This window comes from Meles meles, chromosome 21 (assembly GCF_922984935.1).
Source record: "Meles meles chromosome 21, mMelMel3.1 paternal haplotype, whole genome shotgun sequence".
NCBI classification, from domain to species: domain Eukaryota; kingdom Metazoa; phylum Chordata; class Mammalia; order Carnivora; family Mustelidae; genus Meles; species Meles meles.
This window is the reverse complement of record NC_060086.1, coordinates 15,369,089-15,388,225: the sequence shown is the minus strand read 5'-3', so window position 1 is coordinate 15,388,225 and position 19,137 is coordinate 15,369,089. Positions and strand designations below refer to the sequence as shown.

Here is a 19,137-nt window from a genome sequence, read left to right as displayed (position 1 = left end):
GAGTCTTCCTCCCAGAGGGAGGCCCTGGGCTGAGGAAGTGGGATGGCAAGTCAAGGAGGCCTGACTGACCACCTACCTGCTTTGGCTCCTGCCACAGGGGCAGTAGGGAGGGTGAGTGGCTGCATCTACATCAGTCCCTTAGCAAGTTTCAAGGCTCCATAAGATCTCTCACTATCTCCTTCTCACCAATAACAAACAACATTCAGGTATCACGGGCTTCTATTTATGTCCCAATGTGTGTGGACACCTACATTCTAATACCACCTTGGAAAAGTGGGGGGGGCACTAAAGAAGATTTGTCTGCCCTGGGAGCTGACCCCATCCCCATCTCTGAGCCTGCCCTGAGCACATGGAAGTCACCAGAAAAGCGCCAGGACAGACTGTCATTCCAGCACTACCAGAAGCCAGCGGGGCGAAGGACACACCCTGTGAGCCCCCATCAGCAACAGGGAGAAACCGGATGTGGTCCCTTCACCCAGAGACCCCAGGCCAAGAGGGTTCCAGTGTGGGCCAGGGTGACGGTCTGGGTGTGGGGAGATCCAACACCCATACCCTCTGTCACTGTGTCCATGAGTCCCGGTTACGTGCGGAATGCCACCCTGATGGAAGCTGCCGGCACTCACAACACTCCCTGCGATAGGAGGGTGGCTGCTATCCTCTGCAGCCCAGTCTCACTCGAGCAGAGCCATGCAGGTGACCCTGGGCGAGGAAATTGCCTGGTCCCAGCCTCATAATCAGTGACACTTAGAGACTCAACAACAGACGTAAGACCTCATTTCAGCTTTGCTGTTTCTGCCCTGTGCATCTGACGATATAAAAACTTTGAAAGTTCATCATCGTGTGTTCTAGACCTCTATGTGAGACTTATAAAGGCCTCTCTAAGATGAAAAAAATTCCATGTTAAAAGAATCAAGAGTCCAATGAGCAGGAAGCTCTACAATCAGGCAGGTTCCATCAGCTGCCCCGGTCGGAGCTGAACAAAGCCTCCCTGCCCCGTTTCAGTCACCCTGGGGGCTCCAAGGCCCTTCTATTACCCGGACTGCCAACGGCCCTCATCTGGCCCTGTGTCTGCGACACACCGAACCACAGCAGAGGCCACCGCGGCCACGGCTCTGCATGTTCTCAAGCCCTTGACGGCTCTGGAGCCCAACTTGGCTCCACGCAAAACCCCGGAGTCAAGGGCATCCTGGGCACCCCGCTCCTTACCAGTGTCCGGGGTCTCCACTCAGCTCCCTCCGACCCAAACGTCCCAGAAGCTTGGCCCAAACACAGAGAAATGAAAATACCAATACGTCTTCAACCAGCTCCAGGCCAGCACCTCACACATCCCTGAAGTAATGCCTCTCCACAGAGGGGAAGATGGCAGGAGAGGGCAGCCAGCTCTGTCCCAGTCCCAGGTGGGTAGCAGCGAAGCGGAACACTCTGCAGCTGCCTCCCCTGGGCCCGCACAAGCTGCCTTGGGTGCGAGTCCGTGGCTGGCACAGGGCTCTAGTGACAGGGACACCTCCCCCATGGGCATTGAGGACATGGCTGGCCCACCGGGTGAGACTGCCAGGTCCAAAGGGAAGGGCTCAGCCCCTTCTGAAATCCAGAGCCTTGTCTACCTTATGTTCTGTCTCCAAAGGGACACAAGTGACCTCGTCCCAGGCTCCCTGAGGAAGGCAAGGTCCCAGTTGGGAGAGACCCAAGGGGAGAGGGCAGGTGCCTGTCCTTCCTGCTCTCCCCAAGGGGGGATGACACCTAGGCCTGGCTGCAGACTGGGGAACAGGACGGAGGCCCACCCCACCTAGTCCCTACCGAGGGCACAGCCACCCGAACCTAGGACAGCCCCGCTGCCAGGGTAATTTTCCTACGGCAACTGCTACAGAACTAACCGCCCAGAAACGGATTTCATTTTAGGGATGAAAATTCCTTCCAGTGCTTGAATAAAAGGAGGACTTTCACATTTTATCCATTTCCACATCCCTGAACAATAAAAACCTATTTAAAAGACCATGAATATGCAAATTCCATTTTAAATATGGAAATGCAAAACACGTAAGAAAACAGTCTGGGCGTGAAGTATTAATGGCATCTTCTCTTGCTGACAAGAGACAACGCAAGCTGGCTGCCACGGCAGAGGTCACAGGATGGCTCAGCCCGAGGAGCAGCCAGAGCCCTGCCCTGCCCACACCCTGCCCACACCCTGCCCTACCCACCCCTTGCCCTGCCCTACCTTATGCCCATGCCCTGCCCACTCTGCCCACAGCCTGCCCTATCCACCCCATGTCCTGCTAAGCCCATCCCACACTCTGGCCAACCCCTACCCTGCCTTACCCTGCCCTGCCCATTCCTGACTGGCCTCCACGACCCCTGCTCTTCCTAACCCACTGTTGCCCTACACCCTGCCCACAGCCACCACTCTGCCACTTTGTCCCTGCAGCACCACAGATCCAAACCTTGTGTCCCTGCCGGCACGACCTCAGGCTGCACTGGTGCTGGGGCAGGGCGCACTGACAGGGCCTGGGGAGCTCAGGGAGTTCTCCCTCAGCTGGGATGGCCCAGCAAGGACAGGCTCTGTCTCACAAGGACTGACCAACTAAGCCTCAGATTTGGGAGAACCGAGCACAAGGTACCCTCCTGGCCCAGAAGCAGAGGGAAGCAAATACACGCCAGCCGGGCAGGGACGCACCTAGCACAGTCCATGTGGAGGCTCAGAACCATCAGGTCTGCATGTGGAGCAAAGGGCCCAGAGGCCGGACACAGACCTCCACTGGCAGGGCCTGCGGTGACACACACACACCACCTCCAGGCAGCACACCTACGTGCATCCACAGGAAGGGCCCCAGAAGCACAAGGCTGATGACTCCCAACACAACAGAGCCAGTCTTCAGAAAATTCTGCCACCCTATGTCCAGGGAGCTCACGGGACTTTGAGGACCTTCTGATGAGGTCTGGAGAAAAAAGCAGGGACCGGGCCTCTCTCTGTTAACAGCAGGAGGAACTGATGAAGCAGAGCGGACGTTCTTACAACTCCACAACCGTGCTCCTGGCAGTGGGCTGAACACGAGACACCTGAGAGCCCAGAACGCACACTGATATGTCACAAGGGATTCTGTGCATTTACCGAGATGGGTGACAGTTTGGAGGTCATGCACAGAGGTCACAGCGGACAAGCCAGCAAGGTCTTCAGCCACAGAGGGCAATGACCATGGCAATGGACCACCGAACACACATGGACCCACACTCTGCACGGTCCGTGAGAGCTGCTATTCTCGCACTACAAGGCACATGCAAGCCGTCCAGCTCATCAGAAGCCTTGGTACTCAAAGGGCACGTCCCACGACTGAGGCCCTGGTCGTCCCCCTGAGGCCACTCTCCCAGACCTGCCCCTTTGCCAGCAGCTGCCCCGTGCCAGGCTGACACCGCCAGGAATCCCAGCAACATCTGCCAATGAGCCCAGACTTCCCTGGGGACCCCATATCCCCTAGGGGGAGGGGACCTTGGTCTCCGGGATAGAAGCCAGACGGTTACAGTCCAGATGATGAAGGTGACTCCTACCCAGCCCACGCCGAGCTGAAGATACATCAGCAGAAGGCCTGCGCCCGCCCCACACATCCCACCAACACCGGCTGGGAGCCAACCGGCAGACCCAGAAACGGCTGCTTGAGAAGAAGCCCCCCAGCGCTGAGCCCTCGCGCTCTCCTCCTCCCTCCCTTACCCTCTCTAACTGGTCACAGAATTTACGGGCTTGGTAGCAGCGCTCCCGCTGGGGAGGCCCCAGAGGAGGCTCGGAGGACGGAGTGGGAAGAAGGCTGCCAGTGCCGTGGGCACCACCTCACGTCGGAGCATGGGCATTGCAGGCAGGTGCCAGCAGCCTTTGCGCCCCGAGGGCTGAAGGCTCAGGGTCCCTCTGCTCAGCTGCGACTGTCACAGGGATTCCTGGGCTCTCTTCTTCCTGCCAGAAGTTCCAAGCAAGGAGGGACGGGGTTTAAGAACCAAAGTAAGGGCAGTCCAGCAGTTGGCTGGAGCCCTCAGGCAGACCCCACACAGCAGAAGGGCAGCAGTCCCAAGGGGACACGCCTGCTCCACCCAACCGCCTCCAAGACCCAGTCCTAATGTCCCTTCAGGTGACAGAGTGTTGGGGTGCAGCCATGGCTCCATCCGCGTGTCACGGCTCAGGGAAGAAGACAGGCCCTGACTTGCAGACAGGCCGGTGTCAGCATGTATATGCCAGACATGAGACTATCCTGAACAGGGGCTGCGTGTGCTGGGACGAGGGAGGAAGGCTGCCTTTCACTGAGCTCTGACTGCGGCCGGGTGCTGTCCTGGGTGCCTGCCTGGTCACCGCCACCCTACAAATCAGCCAGTGTCATGACCCCGGTTTGGGATATAAAGAAAATGAAGCCCATGCAGAAGCCTCAACCCACATGGGCCGATATTCAGGTCTGGCCTCCCTGGTCATCAGCCTGGCTTGGGCAGCAAGGCACCCCAGCACCCTAGCAGACACGTGTCCGCATGGTCCAGCCTGCTGGGAGCCAGCCTGCGGGTGACTACAGGGATGGTTAGGGACAGAAGCAGGCCACAGAAACCATAGGCAGGGTCCCCATAGCCAGAAGCCCCTCCAGCTCCCCACACAGGGCTCAGCGCCCAACTGTAGTATGCAGGCCGACGGCTGGAGAGATCCCAGCCGAGGTCTTCCCAGGACAGACGTGAGGGGTCTGCCCAGCAGATAAGGCAGGCAGCCCCCCTCGGCCCTCACATACGCCATTCTCAGGTCTTTATTATTTTTCACAATCTGGCCAGATCGACTCAAAACCTGCTTGTCCCTAGAAGCGATCCCAATCCACCTCGTGGCTAGAAAGCAACCACATCTCCTCTCTAAACCCACACCCTTTCCTTCTCCGAGCCTCGGCATCAGCACGAGAACACGCACACGAGCACACGTGCGTCCAGACACACACACGCCCTGCCCCCAAAGGGTTACCCACAGCTCCCCCTCCTGCCCCGCCCCGAATTGCCCTGGCAGCCAGAGCTCCTTGAGGCTCAGGCAGCCCAGGCTGCAGCGTGTGAGGCTTTCCAAGCTGGGATCTCAGTGACAACGCCCGCTGTGCAGAATGACACCCCGGTCACAGCTGCACTGAGGACACCAGGCTGTCTCCCCTTGGGCACCAGCCATAAACCTGGAGCAGGAGGAGCCTTCCCAGCTGCCATGAAACGGATTACAAAACCCACTTTGTAGAGAAAAGCAGCAACGTGTACTCTCCAGTGGACGTCGTGTGACTGGCTTTAAGCCGTTGGCCTGCCGCTGCGTGGGGCAGACCAGACCACAGTGAGGACTGGCAGCACCACAACCAAGATGGGGTGCAGGAGCCAGGGGACCAGCTCCAGGCCAGTTGCACGCAAGACAGGTGCCAACTCAGCCAGCACCACCACTGCAGCCTCCGCGCATTCCGAGAGGGAGCAGTTGCGAAGGACTTGCAAAGAAGGAGAGGCCCCAGTCCATGCTCCTGGGTCCCCAGTGAGTGATATCCCCGTCCGCTAATCCTGGCAAGGACAAGGACAGGGGGACGTTCCCGCTGACCCCCAGTCCTCGCCAGGTAGGGTGAGGGACTGGGATCATGGGCACTGCCGGGGGACATGCCTGCTGACCCCCAGTCTTCACCAGATGGGGGGAGGGCCTGGGATCGTAGGCACTGCCGGGGGACGTCCCCACTGACCCCCAGTCCTCGCCAGGTGGGGATGAGGGGGTGGGATTGTGGGCACTGCCAGGGGACATCCCCGCTGACCCCCCAGTCCTCGCCAGGTGAGGGTGAGGGGTTGGGATCGTGGGCACTGCTGGGGGACGTCCCCACTGAACCCCAGTCCTCGCCAGGTGCCTCGCCAGGCACTGCCAGGGGATGTCACCGCTGACCCCCAGTCCTCATCAGCAAGGATGAGGATATGAGAACCCACAGAGACACCACTGCTCAGGGAATCGACAACGTATCCTGGGGAAAGAGAAAAAGACACTTATTCTTTACTGAACAGATGTGCCCTGGGCACCAATCCTCTGCTCACGGTCCCTGCACTTTCATGGAGTTCACACTCAGATGGAGAAATGCACCATGCACACATCAACTGGTCGATCAATGCATCAGATTAGTGCCAGGAAGAGCACAGAAACAACATCCGGAGGCAGGGGGTAGCTGCAGCCTGGGCAGGATGGACTCTCCCACAGGAAAAGGTGAGGATGGATACACACAGATGCCGCCATAAAGACCAGAAGCATTAGCCCTCCGTCAGGGAAGGCTGCTGGAATGTTCCAGAACAGAGAGGAGCCCTGTGACCTCCTGACAGAGGAGGTGAGAAGCATGAGGTAGGTGAGGCCCTGGGCTCAGGGAGGAGTGACACGATGGCAACAAGGACAGGAGAGAAAGGCAAGGCCCCAAGGGCAGCATCAGACCACAGCCTACTGGCGAGTGACACAGAATGCCCCAGAAGGTCCTGTACACGTGCACCTGCCTGAGGGACAGTCTGAGGCCCATCTCAAGAGGCTTCTCTGCGCACAGACCCTGCGGGGCAGGAAGTGCTGCTGGGGCCAGCCTCGCGGTCGGGCAGGGACACAGCTGGCACCCGCGTGGCCTGCACTTGAATTTAGGTGCTCTGCAGGCAGAGCCGAGATAACTGCCTATCGTCTCGGTGGATCGAGAAGTCAAGAGGGCCCGGCCAGGCAAACGTGTGAGGCCTGTGCACCCCAGTGCCTGAGCCTCACACCTCCAACACTGTACTCACTCACTGCACGCCCCGGGTCGCTCTGGCCAGAACCACAGCGGTGACCCCAACCACCCAGACCCAGCCCCTGCGGCAGGGACAAGGTAGACGAGCAAGCACGTAACGAAGACACACTTAATTACAGGACAGGCGTCTAACGGGAAGCCTCCCGAAGGAGCGAGTCAGCTGCAGCCACAGAGAAATTCCAAGTCAGCCACGGCCTGAGCAAAGTGCCAGGGCCAGCAGGGACAGAGGCAGGCATAGCGTGTCCCACTGCTAAAGGGGGGCTGTGTGGCAGAGGCGGTGGAAACGGGAGACGGTGGAGAAGTCAGCAGGAGCAAACACCGAGGGAAGGCGGCAGAGACAGCAGAGGCAGCCAGAGTGGGAAATGCTGCCACGAATCCTTGTCATCTGAAGGAGATGGCAGCCAGTGGTGGAAGACAGTCTTGGATTCCCGAACACATGGGGCGTAAGGAGCGACCCAGAGTCAAGGAGAGGGGCACACACTGCCAATCACGGCAGCCAACTGCCGTGGGCCCTTGCCCGGGGCCTGGGGCCACAGATGCAGACGTGAGGCACAGCGGCAGGACACCATGTGGTGCCCAAGAGCACGGCACCCACTCTGACTCCTCACCCGTGAAACCTTCGCCAAGCCAGGGCCAGCCTGTGCTGGCCATGAAGTACAGTCATGAATGCAAAGGGTCTGGAGCCCAAGCCACTCCCGGTGTAGCCAGGGGGACGGACCAGGGTGTGGGGGCTACGGCAGAAGGGCAGCTAGCGTTGCAAGAGGCCAGGGCTTTGCACGGAATGCCGTCCTTTCACCTCCAACCAGGGCTGCGCCAAAGCATCCCTCCGTCCCCTTCCCCAGAGAAGTAGAAGGGGAAGCAGAAGCAGGGGCTCGGCCCGGTGAGGGGGAGCCAGACCACACCCTGGAGGCTGATGGGGGCTAGACAAGGCCAGACCCAGAGCATCTAGAGCACGGCCCACACAGGCAAGGAACAGAAGGGAGCCAGCAGAGGAAGGACACCGAGGAACAGAGCTAGGCAGCCACGAGGAAGGTCCTGAGTTCTTATTGCCAAAACTGTCAGCATCACAACAGGAAGACATGACTGTCGATGACAACGGGGTCACATGGGGAAACACCTGCTGCATACTGACAGCGGGCTCATCAGCGAGGAGCCGGAACAGGGACGGAGGGTTACTGTCCCAGCTAACCTGCATGCCGACCCCACAAGGGGCCAAACCGTCTCCTGCGCCTGCTACATCTCCATGTTCTAGATGAGGGACCCTCAAGGACTAGTCCCGATGGCACGTGGCAGAGCTGAACTTCGGACCCTGGACTAAGGCCACGCAGCCACAGCTGGAAGCCACAAACCAACCACAAGTGACTACTTAATGTTACATTACAGACACGGTTCTTCACCAGCACTGGCCACAGTTCAAGGGCTCCATGGCTACAGAACAGATTCGCCGGAGGTCCTGTCAGATGGCCAGCCTAAGCCAGACAGACAGCCTGTCTACCCAACATGGTGTGGTCTACACCAGACAGACAGACAGACAGACAGTATAATCTACCCCAAATGGCCAGCCTAAGTCAGACAGACAGCCGATCTACCCTAGACCAACGGTTGTCTGCCCCAGACGGACAGCATGGTCTACTGCAGAAGACTGGGCTCTGACCTCTGCATGGAAGCAAGCACCCAAGGAAGATTCCCAAGGGCCCAGGACACAGCACAAGAATGAAGGTCACTATGACTAATTCACAGGCTCTGACAAGGTTGGAGCTTCCAAAAATCTCATCACTTCCTCCCTCCACATGGGAGCCCCTGACGCTGCACACTGTGTGTGTGTGTGTGCTGGGGGTCAGCTCACGCCCAGCCCAAGAGAGACAGCGCCACAGGTCTCGCTGCCCCCACGGCCAGGTCCGCGTGTTCACAGCACAACTCTGGGCCTCCCACTGTCTGAGCATTGTGACCACCGCAAGCTGACGGAGCCCGGCCCGGCCTGAGGAAGGGGTCCTGGTAGATGGAGTCACCGAGCTCACAGGCACGTGCCGGTGTCTGTGGAACAGATGCACCGCCACAGACTGCCACCAAGGAACGCGTGAAGACAAGGCCTCAGACACAGGCTGCCTCGGCACCACCCACCAAAGCCCATTTATACTGAGCAACACCGGGAGCTGGCCAGACCAGCAGGGCCCCAGTCCACACCCCTGGAAAGCCCCGGGACCCTCTCCCGCAGAGACAGTTGTGGCTAAGACCAAAGTGAGGCCTGGGGAGGGGAACAGCTATGGGGTTGGTCCCGACGAAGGCCAGCCAGTAATCACAGAGCCCCCGGGAGTCCCGGAGCTGGAGCACTGACGCACCAGGCAAAGCCGGGCCTGCCCCGTGACAGGAAGCGCTCCAGCCAGCCCAGCAGGGGGCACCCAGAGCCCAGCTGGTGGGCCCTGTGACCACCCGGCGCAGACGCTGGTCCCACGGGGCTCACCGGGCCAGCGGTCCATCACTATGCCTCTTCGGTCGGGCTGTTCGTTCATTCCTTCAGCCGACACACGCTCACCGAGCAGCTCCTCACCCGCGTCCTCTGCGTCCCCGGGGACGCCCTCACACACAACATGCCGTCCCTGCCCCAAGAAGCCTGCGGCACAAGCACAGGGCACACAAGGAACTCAGCAGGAGCGTGCCAGGGCAGCCTCGCCAACCAGAACATATCAGAGCTGGAGCCCCACACAGGGAGATCGGGCCTCGTGGGAACAGTTGCTGGAGTTCCGAGTGGGAGCTCCAGGCCGAGCGGGACCTCGGCACTGCTCGGGCGCCCAGCGGCCCAGGGTGAAGTCCACGGGAGACACCGAGCACGCCTATGTCTCTGACTGTCCATGGCCTCTCCAACCTCTCTCGGACCTCATGAGCTCCTCAACACACCAGGTCCAAGGCAATTTCCCGTGCACCCTCCATCGACACACAGACAAGGTCACGCCGGTCTTCATGCTTCATGGTTACCTGCCCCCCAGGCTTGTTCTCTCACCTGACGTCACTGTCCTGCATGCCAACCCCAAGTCCGCCCCCTTCCGGGCCTTCTCTGGGCATATAGGAGACGACTCATGCCGCCATGCCCTCAACTACCCCAGAGGCCGCTCCTGGCCTGTTCCCCAACAGGCACGGGTCTACCTGACGCTGATAGAGCCCTCTTCCTCAGCGCGCCACAGTCCCGTGACGGTTATCACCTTTCTCATCTGACAGGAGGCACAGGCTGACTCCTCCGTCCAAGGACACACAGCAACTCGGTGGCGGGCCAGCCTGAGCTAGAGCCAGGGACCCGCCGGAGCTCCTAGCACAGCGTGATCTCTACCCCCGATGCACAGAGAACAGGTTCTCGGTCATCATGAATCTTCTGTGGCCTCACCGGCCTTGCTGGCCTCAGGACAGCCCAAGAGCACCATAACTCACACAGACACATGATGACAAAGATGACAAGGCCTAATCACACTCCAGACGGTTTGAGAGGACGGCCTAAATGCTGCAGACAAACAGCAATGAAAGAGCCACACGAAGAATTATGACCAATATGCTGATCTCAAGTCCCCCTCGGGGATGACAGGGAAGCCATTAACCTGTGGGCTGCCAGGAAGACACACAGCCAAGGGCACCACCTCTCAGAGACGGGGACAGGCAACGTGAGCAAGGACTGCCCTCCCACCACTCATTCAAGTCCCCTTCACCAAGCAACAGCCTCCTCCGAAGGCTGCCCAGGGGCCCCCGGCACCCCCAGTCAACAGGGAATGAAGTTGGCTGTCCTGCCCTCACCAGGGCTCCCAGCCCCCCACACAAGGCCACAACCCACAGACCCGACAGCTGCCTGGCAGCCGGCCAGCATGAAGGACGCCAGACACACAAGTCCTCTCCGTGCTGGTCAGGAAGTGCCTCGCATCACAGGGTCCCTACCACCTCCTCAGGGGCCTGCCCGGCCACCTGTCACACATGAGCTTGCTCCCAGAGGGGAGCCAGGGGTCTGGAGAGGTGGACAAGGTACCACCACAGGGGATGGCCACTCCCAGAACGGAGAAGGGAAGGTCAGCTCCGCGCTCACTACCGCGAGCGAGCTGGCTGCCGGGGCCATGTGGCTGGAGCAGCTCTGGCCCCCACTTCCCCGTACACGAAAGCCAGCCTTCCCAACACCTCGTGGTTTGGCCTGAGAAAAACGAAGGCAGTTTTCTTTCCTTGAACAGTTCATTCTGTTTCAAATGCAAAGTAAAGTGAAGATCGTCTGGAAAAATGTAAAAGCTTTAATTTCAAATCACTCTTAACACCCGTTTCATCTGACAGTAGCTTTGAAAGCAAAAGGCAATCTTTATCGTTTGAGGTTTTTAAGCTAAATTGACGTGATTATGTCCAACATAACCAGATGCTTCTAAAAGCCAATTTTCAAAGTGACATCAACCCCCCAAATAAGAAATCCTTCCCTCTGGCTACTAGTGAGCCCTCAAGACCCTGTGTCCGCATAAGGCTAAGGCCAGCTGCTCACAGACCCACTCACCCGCGGGGACATGACCCCACTCAGTGGTCGGCCCCCTAGAGAGCCCCACGGGAAGTGGGCCAGCCGCAGATCAAGGAACCCCATCCCACCTGGAGCAGTTCTGAGCCTGGGCCCATGAGGCTGGAGGGGCATCTGCTGGCAGGGGTCCCAGGAAAGGCTTCCTTGTTCAAAGCGGAGACCCGAGAAAGAGGCCTCTCCTTTGGCCTGCGGATGGGTCACCTGAGCCCGGAGAAAGGAGGCCAACCACACAGCAGAAGCCAGGAGCAGCCTGATGGAGAAGCATCTGGTCTCTTCCCCCTTTCCTGGCAATGAGCTCCTAAGACCCCTAGGATTGCTGAAATGGTAGGGCATCTCATGACTCCTAACAAGCCCCTTGCATCCGCTGTCCCGTCTGAGCTAACAAGGGCGCTGCAGAAGGGGCCAGATTGAGCAATCACCCCCATGGGGGTTGGGGGGTGAGGGGTGGGGGCCGAGCTCCTCCCCAGCAGCCCATAATGTAAGCATGACATAAGCAGGGAGACACCATCAGAGCCCCCCTACCCGGCGCAGGGCTCAGACAGCTTCCGAGCTGGGGACACACAGAGGTGCGGGGAGCAGGGCTACACCCAGAGATAATAGGGAAGCTCTCGCCCCCCTACCCCTCACCCCTCATCTGGCTGCTCGGACTGCAACCTTTGCAATAAATCAGTGATGGCACAGAAAGCATTTTCCTGAATTCTGAGTCATGCTAGCAAACCCTCAAATGGGTGGGGTGTGGAGAGAAACCCTGGGTTTGGAGTCAACCAGGGCAAAAGCTCAGGCAGCCCAAGGACCCAGGACTTAGGACCGACGCATGGAGTGGGACAGCTTGTGGGACCAAGCCCTTCCCCGTGGGGTCGCGTTAGGACAGAGCGTAATGACGGAACGTGTGCTGGCCTCACGGGGTTGGGAGGGAAGACCTAATGCTGAGCCTGCACAATGTCACACAGCTGCTGGCCTCCGGGCCTCCCACCAGGAAGGGGGGCTCTTCCTCACTGTGCAGCCCCGGGCAGAGGTCTTCCCGCTACCCGTGACCGAGGGCATCTCTCTGTTCCTCTCTGAGGACCTTCCTGAGCCCACAGGTCTACCCGAATGCAGACACACACACGCTGCCCCCCTGGGCTCAAGTTGAGTTCCCCACAATCAGGGGGTCACTTGGGAGCTCATGCCACAACAAAGCCAGGGTTCCCCGATGCCGCACACATCCTTCCCAAGGCCCCCAGGCACGGGAAGGCATGGGCAGCCGGGCATGTGGCAGAAACGTGGGGCCCCCTGCATCCCTCACACAGACCCAGCTCCCGCTCACTCAGCCCAAGGCCGAGGGAGCAGTGAGGTGGAGCCACTCCCAAGCCACACCCAGGGGACACCCATGCTGGGAGCTCCACCACCCCGCACACACCCGGGCCACCAGGCCTACCTGGTGGTGATGGTGTTGTTCCGGTCCTGCAAGGCCAGCTCCCGCTGCTGCAGCTCAACAACAAACCTGGACAGGTCTTCCGGGGTCCTGCGGGATTGAGAACACATGGCAGCGTCAGCCACCCCCCGGAGAGGACCTCATTCTGCATAGGACAGCCGCCAAAACCATGCCAGCAGCCGAGGAGTCACAGACCCAGGAGGGGTGGCATCCGCGCACGGCTCCCAGGCCAGTGTGGCACGTCACTGTGCACGCACTATGACCTGGGCTCCAACCACAGCCCACCCCTGGCTATGTGACAGCAGGTAAATGATTCTTATTTGACACAACTTCATTTCAGTTATAAGAACCGGTCAATAGTGAGCCGCCAGCGTCACCCTGCAGAGAGGAGGAGGGGAGCTGGGGGGTACTCAGCACAGGTCGTGTGCCCATCTCCCCGGAACCAGCGACGGGAAGAGAGGCCACAACAGACACCCCCACAGACGATGCCTCGTCATGTTCACGCTGCTCCACACTGCCCATCTCGGCTCGCGTTCAGAGCAGCCCCACTGCCCTGTCGCCACCTGAAAGAGGAGGAAACAGAGCCTCCAGGTGTCAGGAGCGGCTCGCGGTGCACTCCTCTCTGAGCAGCACCGGGCCGCCAGCTAACCCTTCCAAACCTGACGTCGGCACGTGGCAGAACACCTGCGATAGACCACGATGACACCTGGCACAGCGGGCGTGGTCCCCACACAGCGCATGGCAAGCAAGCTAAGGGGATCCCTGGCCCACAAGTGGCAGCTGAGCTCCGGGCCTAAGGACCAAGCCTGGGGCCATGGGTGGACAGCCTCCTCTGTCACTGAAGGAGCCATGGGGGCTGTGACAAACCACAGGAGTGGCTACCGGTCACTACAGGATCCAAAGTCTCTCTCCCTGGCCTCCAAGGGCACCACAGGGCCCGGCTCCCACAAGCATCCACCACAGGACTAGGCCCCAGGGGTCCACCTCCCACGGCCTTGCCTCTGGATACGGACATGTCACCCCAGTGTCATCAAGCTCTGTGTCAGTTTACCCTGTGCTCGCAGTGCTCTTCCCTCAAGAGCTCTCAGGACCATCAGCACTCCCTGGAACAGGGACCCTCCCATCACACCCCCAGGCTGCTCCCCATCCCGCCGGCCCCATTCGGCATTCACCTCAGGGTCTCTCAGTGTCTGCCGTCCCTAGAACAGGAGCTCGCGGCACCTGTGACCCGTCCACAGTCCATGACACCTGTATGGTCCAAGTGGTCACACACCTGGGCCTCTGCAGTCTGCACCCTTCCCGCAGATGCTCCCTGGCTCTCTCCCTTGCAGATGCCCTCACAGACTTCCCTCCTGGCCACCTGAGAAACAGCCCCTCACTGGGCCTGAAGGAACCATGGGGCAAAGGAGCGATTTCTCCCCACGCTCCTCTCCAGACCACGTGATCATCTGGAAGGACGCTGGGCAAGACTGAAATCCAGCACGGGGAGGACTTGAGCCAGCCTTGAATGCCAGCTCCCATTCTTCTTGGAGCTTCCTCAAGCTTCCCAACCTCGGGGAGTTAAAAATACGGACATAAAAATACATCTTTTCAAGCCAAGAGGTATTTTTTTCTGAAATGTTCTAGAGATATTCAAGCTGTTGTTTCCCTGTGTCACCCAGTCCAGGGGTACATGAACGGTTACCAAGTCCGTGGGATGAGTCTAATGAGAACGAGCCAACATGCCAGCATGCGCCTCCACGTGAGCACTGCCCTTGGCCTGGCCCTCGCTTCGTGGGGATGCAGGTGGGCGCCGCGTCTTCTGCCTGAGACAGCTGCTCAGGCCCAAGTGCTAGGAAGGGCCCATGGACAGGACCCAGTAACAGATGACCACGGAGTCCCTAGGGGTTCTTGGTGACCAAGGATGGGTCGCCTGCAGCTCCCTCCAGGAAGAAGCCTTCCAGAAACCCAGAGGCCGAACGGCAGAGTCAGGAGCACATGAAACAAGCTTGGTGCCCTGCAGTCCAGATCTGGCCCCAAAGCCAGGAGTTAGACACAGTGGACAGGCAGACTTACCTTCACCCGGGCTCTCTTATCTCCTCTGAAGTGAACATATTTTGAAATGACACAATTTCATAGAGGGAAAATTGGAATGGTTCAAATCAGGAGAAAAGTGAACCGAACACACGCTGTGAAAGACTCCACCCCACTGTGGGCAGGGCACTTGCGGCCCCTGGGGCCCCCACCCAGGCCAGTGCACATGAGGCCGCCCCCAGCCAAGTGCATGAGGGCGCATGTGCGCGTACACACACACACACACACACACACACACACACACGCCATGCCCAGGACGCCGGGGTCTCTGCTCTCTCAGCCAATGCTCACACAGAAGCCCTCAGACGCCCAAGTACTGCAGGACTGCTGGGCGGCCATCAAGGGGCCTGGCTCCACATTCAAGTGAACAGAGCAGCAAGCCAACTTCCCCCCCGTCCCCCAGAGAGCACATCAGCCACGCACACCTGGTCCGCTTGCCTGAGGAGTGGGACATGCACAGCCTAGGTGACCTGAGTTCACACTGCCCCTCCCGGAGCATCCCCGAACAAACCACGACACCCAGCCACGCAGATCTGGCCGACACACCTGTGGCAGACCCTCCAGCAGGCTGGTCCTTGGCCCCGGTCCCAGCCCCCGAATTCCAGGTGCCACCATTCAAATGAGTCACACCCTCCTCGCAGCACAAGGATGTGGGCTGCAGGGACTGCTTCCCTCACACGCCCAATTCCAGAGGACAAGACTGCATGGCATGATGCCCATGCACCCCCCGCTTCAGCCGGCCTGCAGCTGCTGGAGGGCGCAATGCCACCGTGCGGCCCTTCCCTCGGTGGCCCCGTGGGGCCAACACCTGCGGTTCTGCCTCTGGCTGCATCCAGACTCTGGTCTGCATCCGGACTGTCCTGACCGGTCACTCCTGCAAGCACCGGGCCCCGCTTTCCCCTAACAACCCAAAGCACAGAAAACCAGCAGGCAATACTCAGGGGTCTCCCATCGCCGGCACATTCTCCCCGCAGAGACAGAGAACAGGGGGGCCGTCTTTCGAGGAAAGAGATGGCCAGGGTTCAGTGACTGTCCAGACAACTGCAAGCCGACTCAAGGCTCGACAGGGCTCCTCTGAGCAGAGCTCCAAACCCGTGGACCCAGACATACCATAGCGCAGCCACCCAACAAGCTTTGTGCACTCTCTAGCCACGCAGGTCCAAGAGGACACGGGAGCCTTTGCAATGATTTTTTTAAGGTATCCAAGCCAACCCACATAACACTGCGGGGGAAACAAGTGACAGTGACAGCGACAGGTGACGTCTTACCGCATAAATGAGGAATACAAGGTCCAACTCGAAATAAGGAATCAATACATTAAACTGTGTGGGATTTGGGGCACCTGGGGGGACTCAGTCGGTGAAGCATCTGCCCTCAGCTCAGGTCATGATCCCAGGGTCCTGGGATAGAGGCCCTCATCAGGCTCCCTGCTCAGCTGGGATCCTACTTCTCCCTCTGCCCCTCTCTCTCTCTCTCTCTCTGTCTCTCATGAATGAATGAATAAAATCTTTAAAAAAAAAAGAGAGAGAGAAAAGAAAACACTCTCTCAGGTTCTCTGTCAATTTGACAGGCAAATATTTGATTCCAGAATTTGGTCCAAATCTAAAAGAATCCCAGAAGACTAGGCCATGACCTCCACGACCCATGCTTCATGACAGAGGCGCAGAGGATGAAGCAGACAGCTGCATGCCCGTGTCACATGGCCGGCGGCCAGGCCCCTACGCCGTCGTCCACACTCAGGCTGCTTTCACACCATGAGCGACTCACGTGAGAACAGGAAGGGGAGGTGACGGGAGCAGCATTTTGAAATGCCAACACATGTGGGTCTTCTGATTACAAAAATACACACACTGAGAAGAGCCAAAGCCGAAAGCCGGACCGACTAGACCAGTAATGCGCCTGTGTGGACAGCAGGGAGAACACGCGTGGGAAGAGCCCGGGCCCCATCACAGAGGCAGAGCACCCTCCAGAGTTTCTATAATTTGTGAAGAGAACGTCACAAATTATAGAATTTTTTCCTAAAGTTCTTCCTCAAACTTTTTCCTAAAGTTTCCTAAAGTTTTTCCTAAACTGTACTTTCGACCGGTGGAACCTGGGGCCACAGTGACTGGGGCTAAGCCGAGGAGACCGCACATCTGGCGAGGGGGCTCACGGAGCCGCTCATGGGCCGAGCCCATAGGCCTTCCACCCTTCAATAGGATGCCGGGACCTACACTCTCACGCTGGCGTCCGGCTGCTCACGAAGGCTGGGCTAGGCATGGGAAGCCACTCAGGCCTCCCCAGGTTCATAACACAGGTCAGGGCTCCCAGGCAGACTCTGCACAGCGCATGCGGGCCCAAGGGAGACCCGCCGTTCTGGAGGCCCAGGCCCCCCTCCCCTGTGGCCAGACCAATGGCGGCAAAGGAGGCAGACCGGCATGTGTGCACAGTGTCACATGTCACGTCTGTGCGTGTTTCTCCGCCCATGCGGAGAAACTTACACAGGTCTGGGCACAGAGGACAGAAGACGAAGACCCCGGAAGGCAGGGCCGAGATGCCTGGTATATCTCAGGGAAAGGGGCGTGCAGGCGGCACTGTTGGGGGCACAGGTAATACACCCTAGGCAAGGAGGAGGCCCGTAGGACAGGAACATGGACAACTGTTTCAGGACCCCCTGGCCTGCAGGCAGCCGCCCAGCCCTTTCTCCAGAAGCACTCCCTCCTCCTCCCAAAGGACCAGGTGTGTCCGGCAGGTGCTCAGGGAAAGAGCTCAAGGGCAGCATCCCTAAAACTGCACCAACAACTTCACAAGTCCAGGCTCAAAGAAAACATGCCAACGACACAGGCGTGTATTTACAGAGCACGCTCAGAAAAGATTCACCCCAAATGGATGCTGGGGGCACCTCCAGGTCAGGGCCGAGACCAGCAGTGGCAATCAAAGGGATCTTTAACCTACGATAACCTATGTGTCAGAATACAAATAAAACTTGAAACACCCCACTACGTGCAAAGAGTCACTGGAAAGATGTAGCTGGAGAGCAAAAGCCAGAGGCTGACAGCACCCGGGGTGTGCCCGTGTGGGCTCAACACGGTGTGAGCCGGGGCGGGGGACAACGGGGGAAGGACAGGCGATGGTTGGGGACGAGGCAGGTGAAGCCCTGGGAGCCAGGCATCGAGAGCCATGCCCACAGCGCCAGCCGCCCATCGTGAGCGGCCAGCGCGAACACGGGCAGCTCCCGGGGAGCTGCACCAGCAGGAGGGATTACTGAACTGCAGGCTTTGCTGGCATCAGGTCACAGAGCAGGGGCCAAAGCACCTCCGACGGGCAGGACGCCGAGTCTCCAGAGACCTCCTGGCCTGTCACGGAGCCGCAGCTGTGCAGAGATGTTTCAGCAAGTGCTCTGGGGCCTGGCTCGGCACTCCCGGCGGGCAACACTCAGCCCAGACACAGCACGGGAGCACTCAGACAGGAGCATCAATCTGTCCCCAGACCTGCACTTCACACACGATGAGGCGGAAGGCCTTCAGAGGGCCTCCGGATCCTGGACTCGGAGATGACAGGAGAGTGACAGTCCCCACGGCAGCCCACGCTGTGACAGCTGCTGCCGACAACGTTGGCTTTAGCTGCGAAGGCTTTTAACTCTGACTGGTGGGCTTTCAAGAAGGAAGACGTCTTTTTGTTCGCTCTGCAGCTGAATTCTGACGCCAACTCAGCTGTGCACAGCACAGCGGGGGCCGGGGGGGTCACCCCACAGGGGGCTCTCGAGGAAAGGCTGTCTGCCCAGCAGCTCTTCTTCCTGAGGTTTGTGCCAGCAGGGGCCAGGTCTCCCATCCGAGCCCGAAGTCCCCATTTCGGGAGACCCAGAGGACTCGAATTTCTAAGATGAAGCTCAAGCTTGCTTCCAGAGAACTACTCTGCCCAGGAAAAAGCCCACCGGGCCCCGGCTCCCGGGAGTGGCTTCAGCTGGGCACAGGGCCCTACAACAGGGGGACAAACCCCCCCGCAGAAAGTATGCAGAACCAGGATTAGAAAATGCTGCACCACAAAACTTGGCTTAAACCCAAAAGGACGGACATTCATGACTGCAAAGCCACAGGGGCAATGGGATGTCCCGTTAAATCAGGTATTTCTTGATGACAGGGCACAGCTGTGGGAGGATGTGGGGCTGAGATCGGAGGGGACTATGTCACCAAGCGCTGACTTAAGATAAAACCTGTTGTCTCAGGATGAGAAAAGCAGCAACTGTTTCCCAAAGAAAAGGATGAATTCCCTGTGACCTGGACGTGGACCTGGTTCTGATGGGGTGACCCTCGGTGGCTGTCCCTGCTGCACCCAGGCCTATGGCTACAGAGCTGGAGATCAGACACTCCAGAGGAAGTGACCACTGA

At 59.0% G+C, this 19,137-nt stretch overlaps 1 protein-coding gene across 1 annotated transcript in view; it reads right to left on the bottom strand.

Moving 5' to 3' along the window:
• The window catches only part of MAD1L1 (mitotic arrest deficient 1 like 1), a 309,358-nt gene that overhangs the window by 238,443 nt on the left and 51,778 nt on the right, over positions 1-19,137 (bottom strand). Inside the window, exon 9 of the mRNA XM_045993575.1 lies at positions 12,701-12,787. Within this exon, the coding sequence (XP_045849531.1) occupies positions 12,701-12,787 (87 nt within the window). The remainder of the gene's footprint in view (positions 1-12,700; positions 12,788-19,137) is intronic.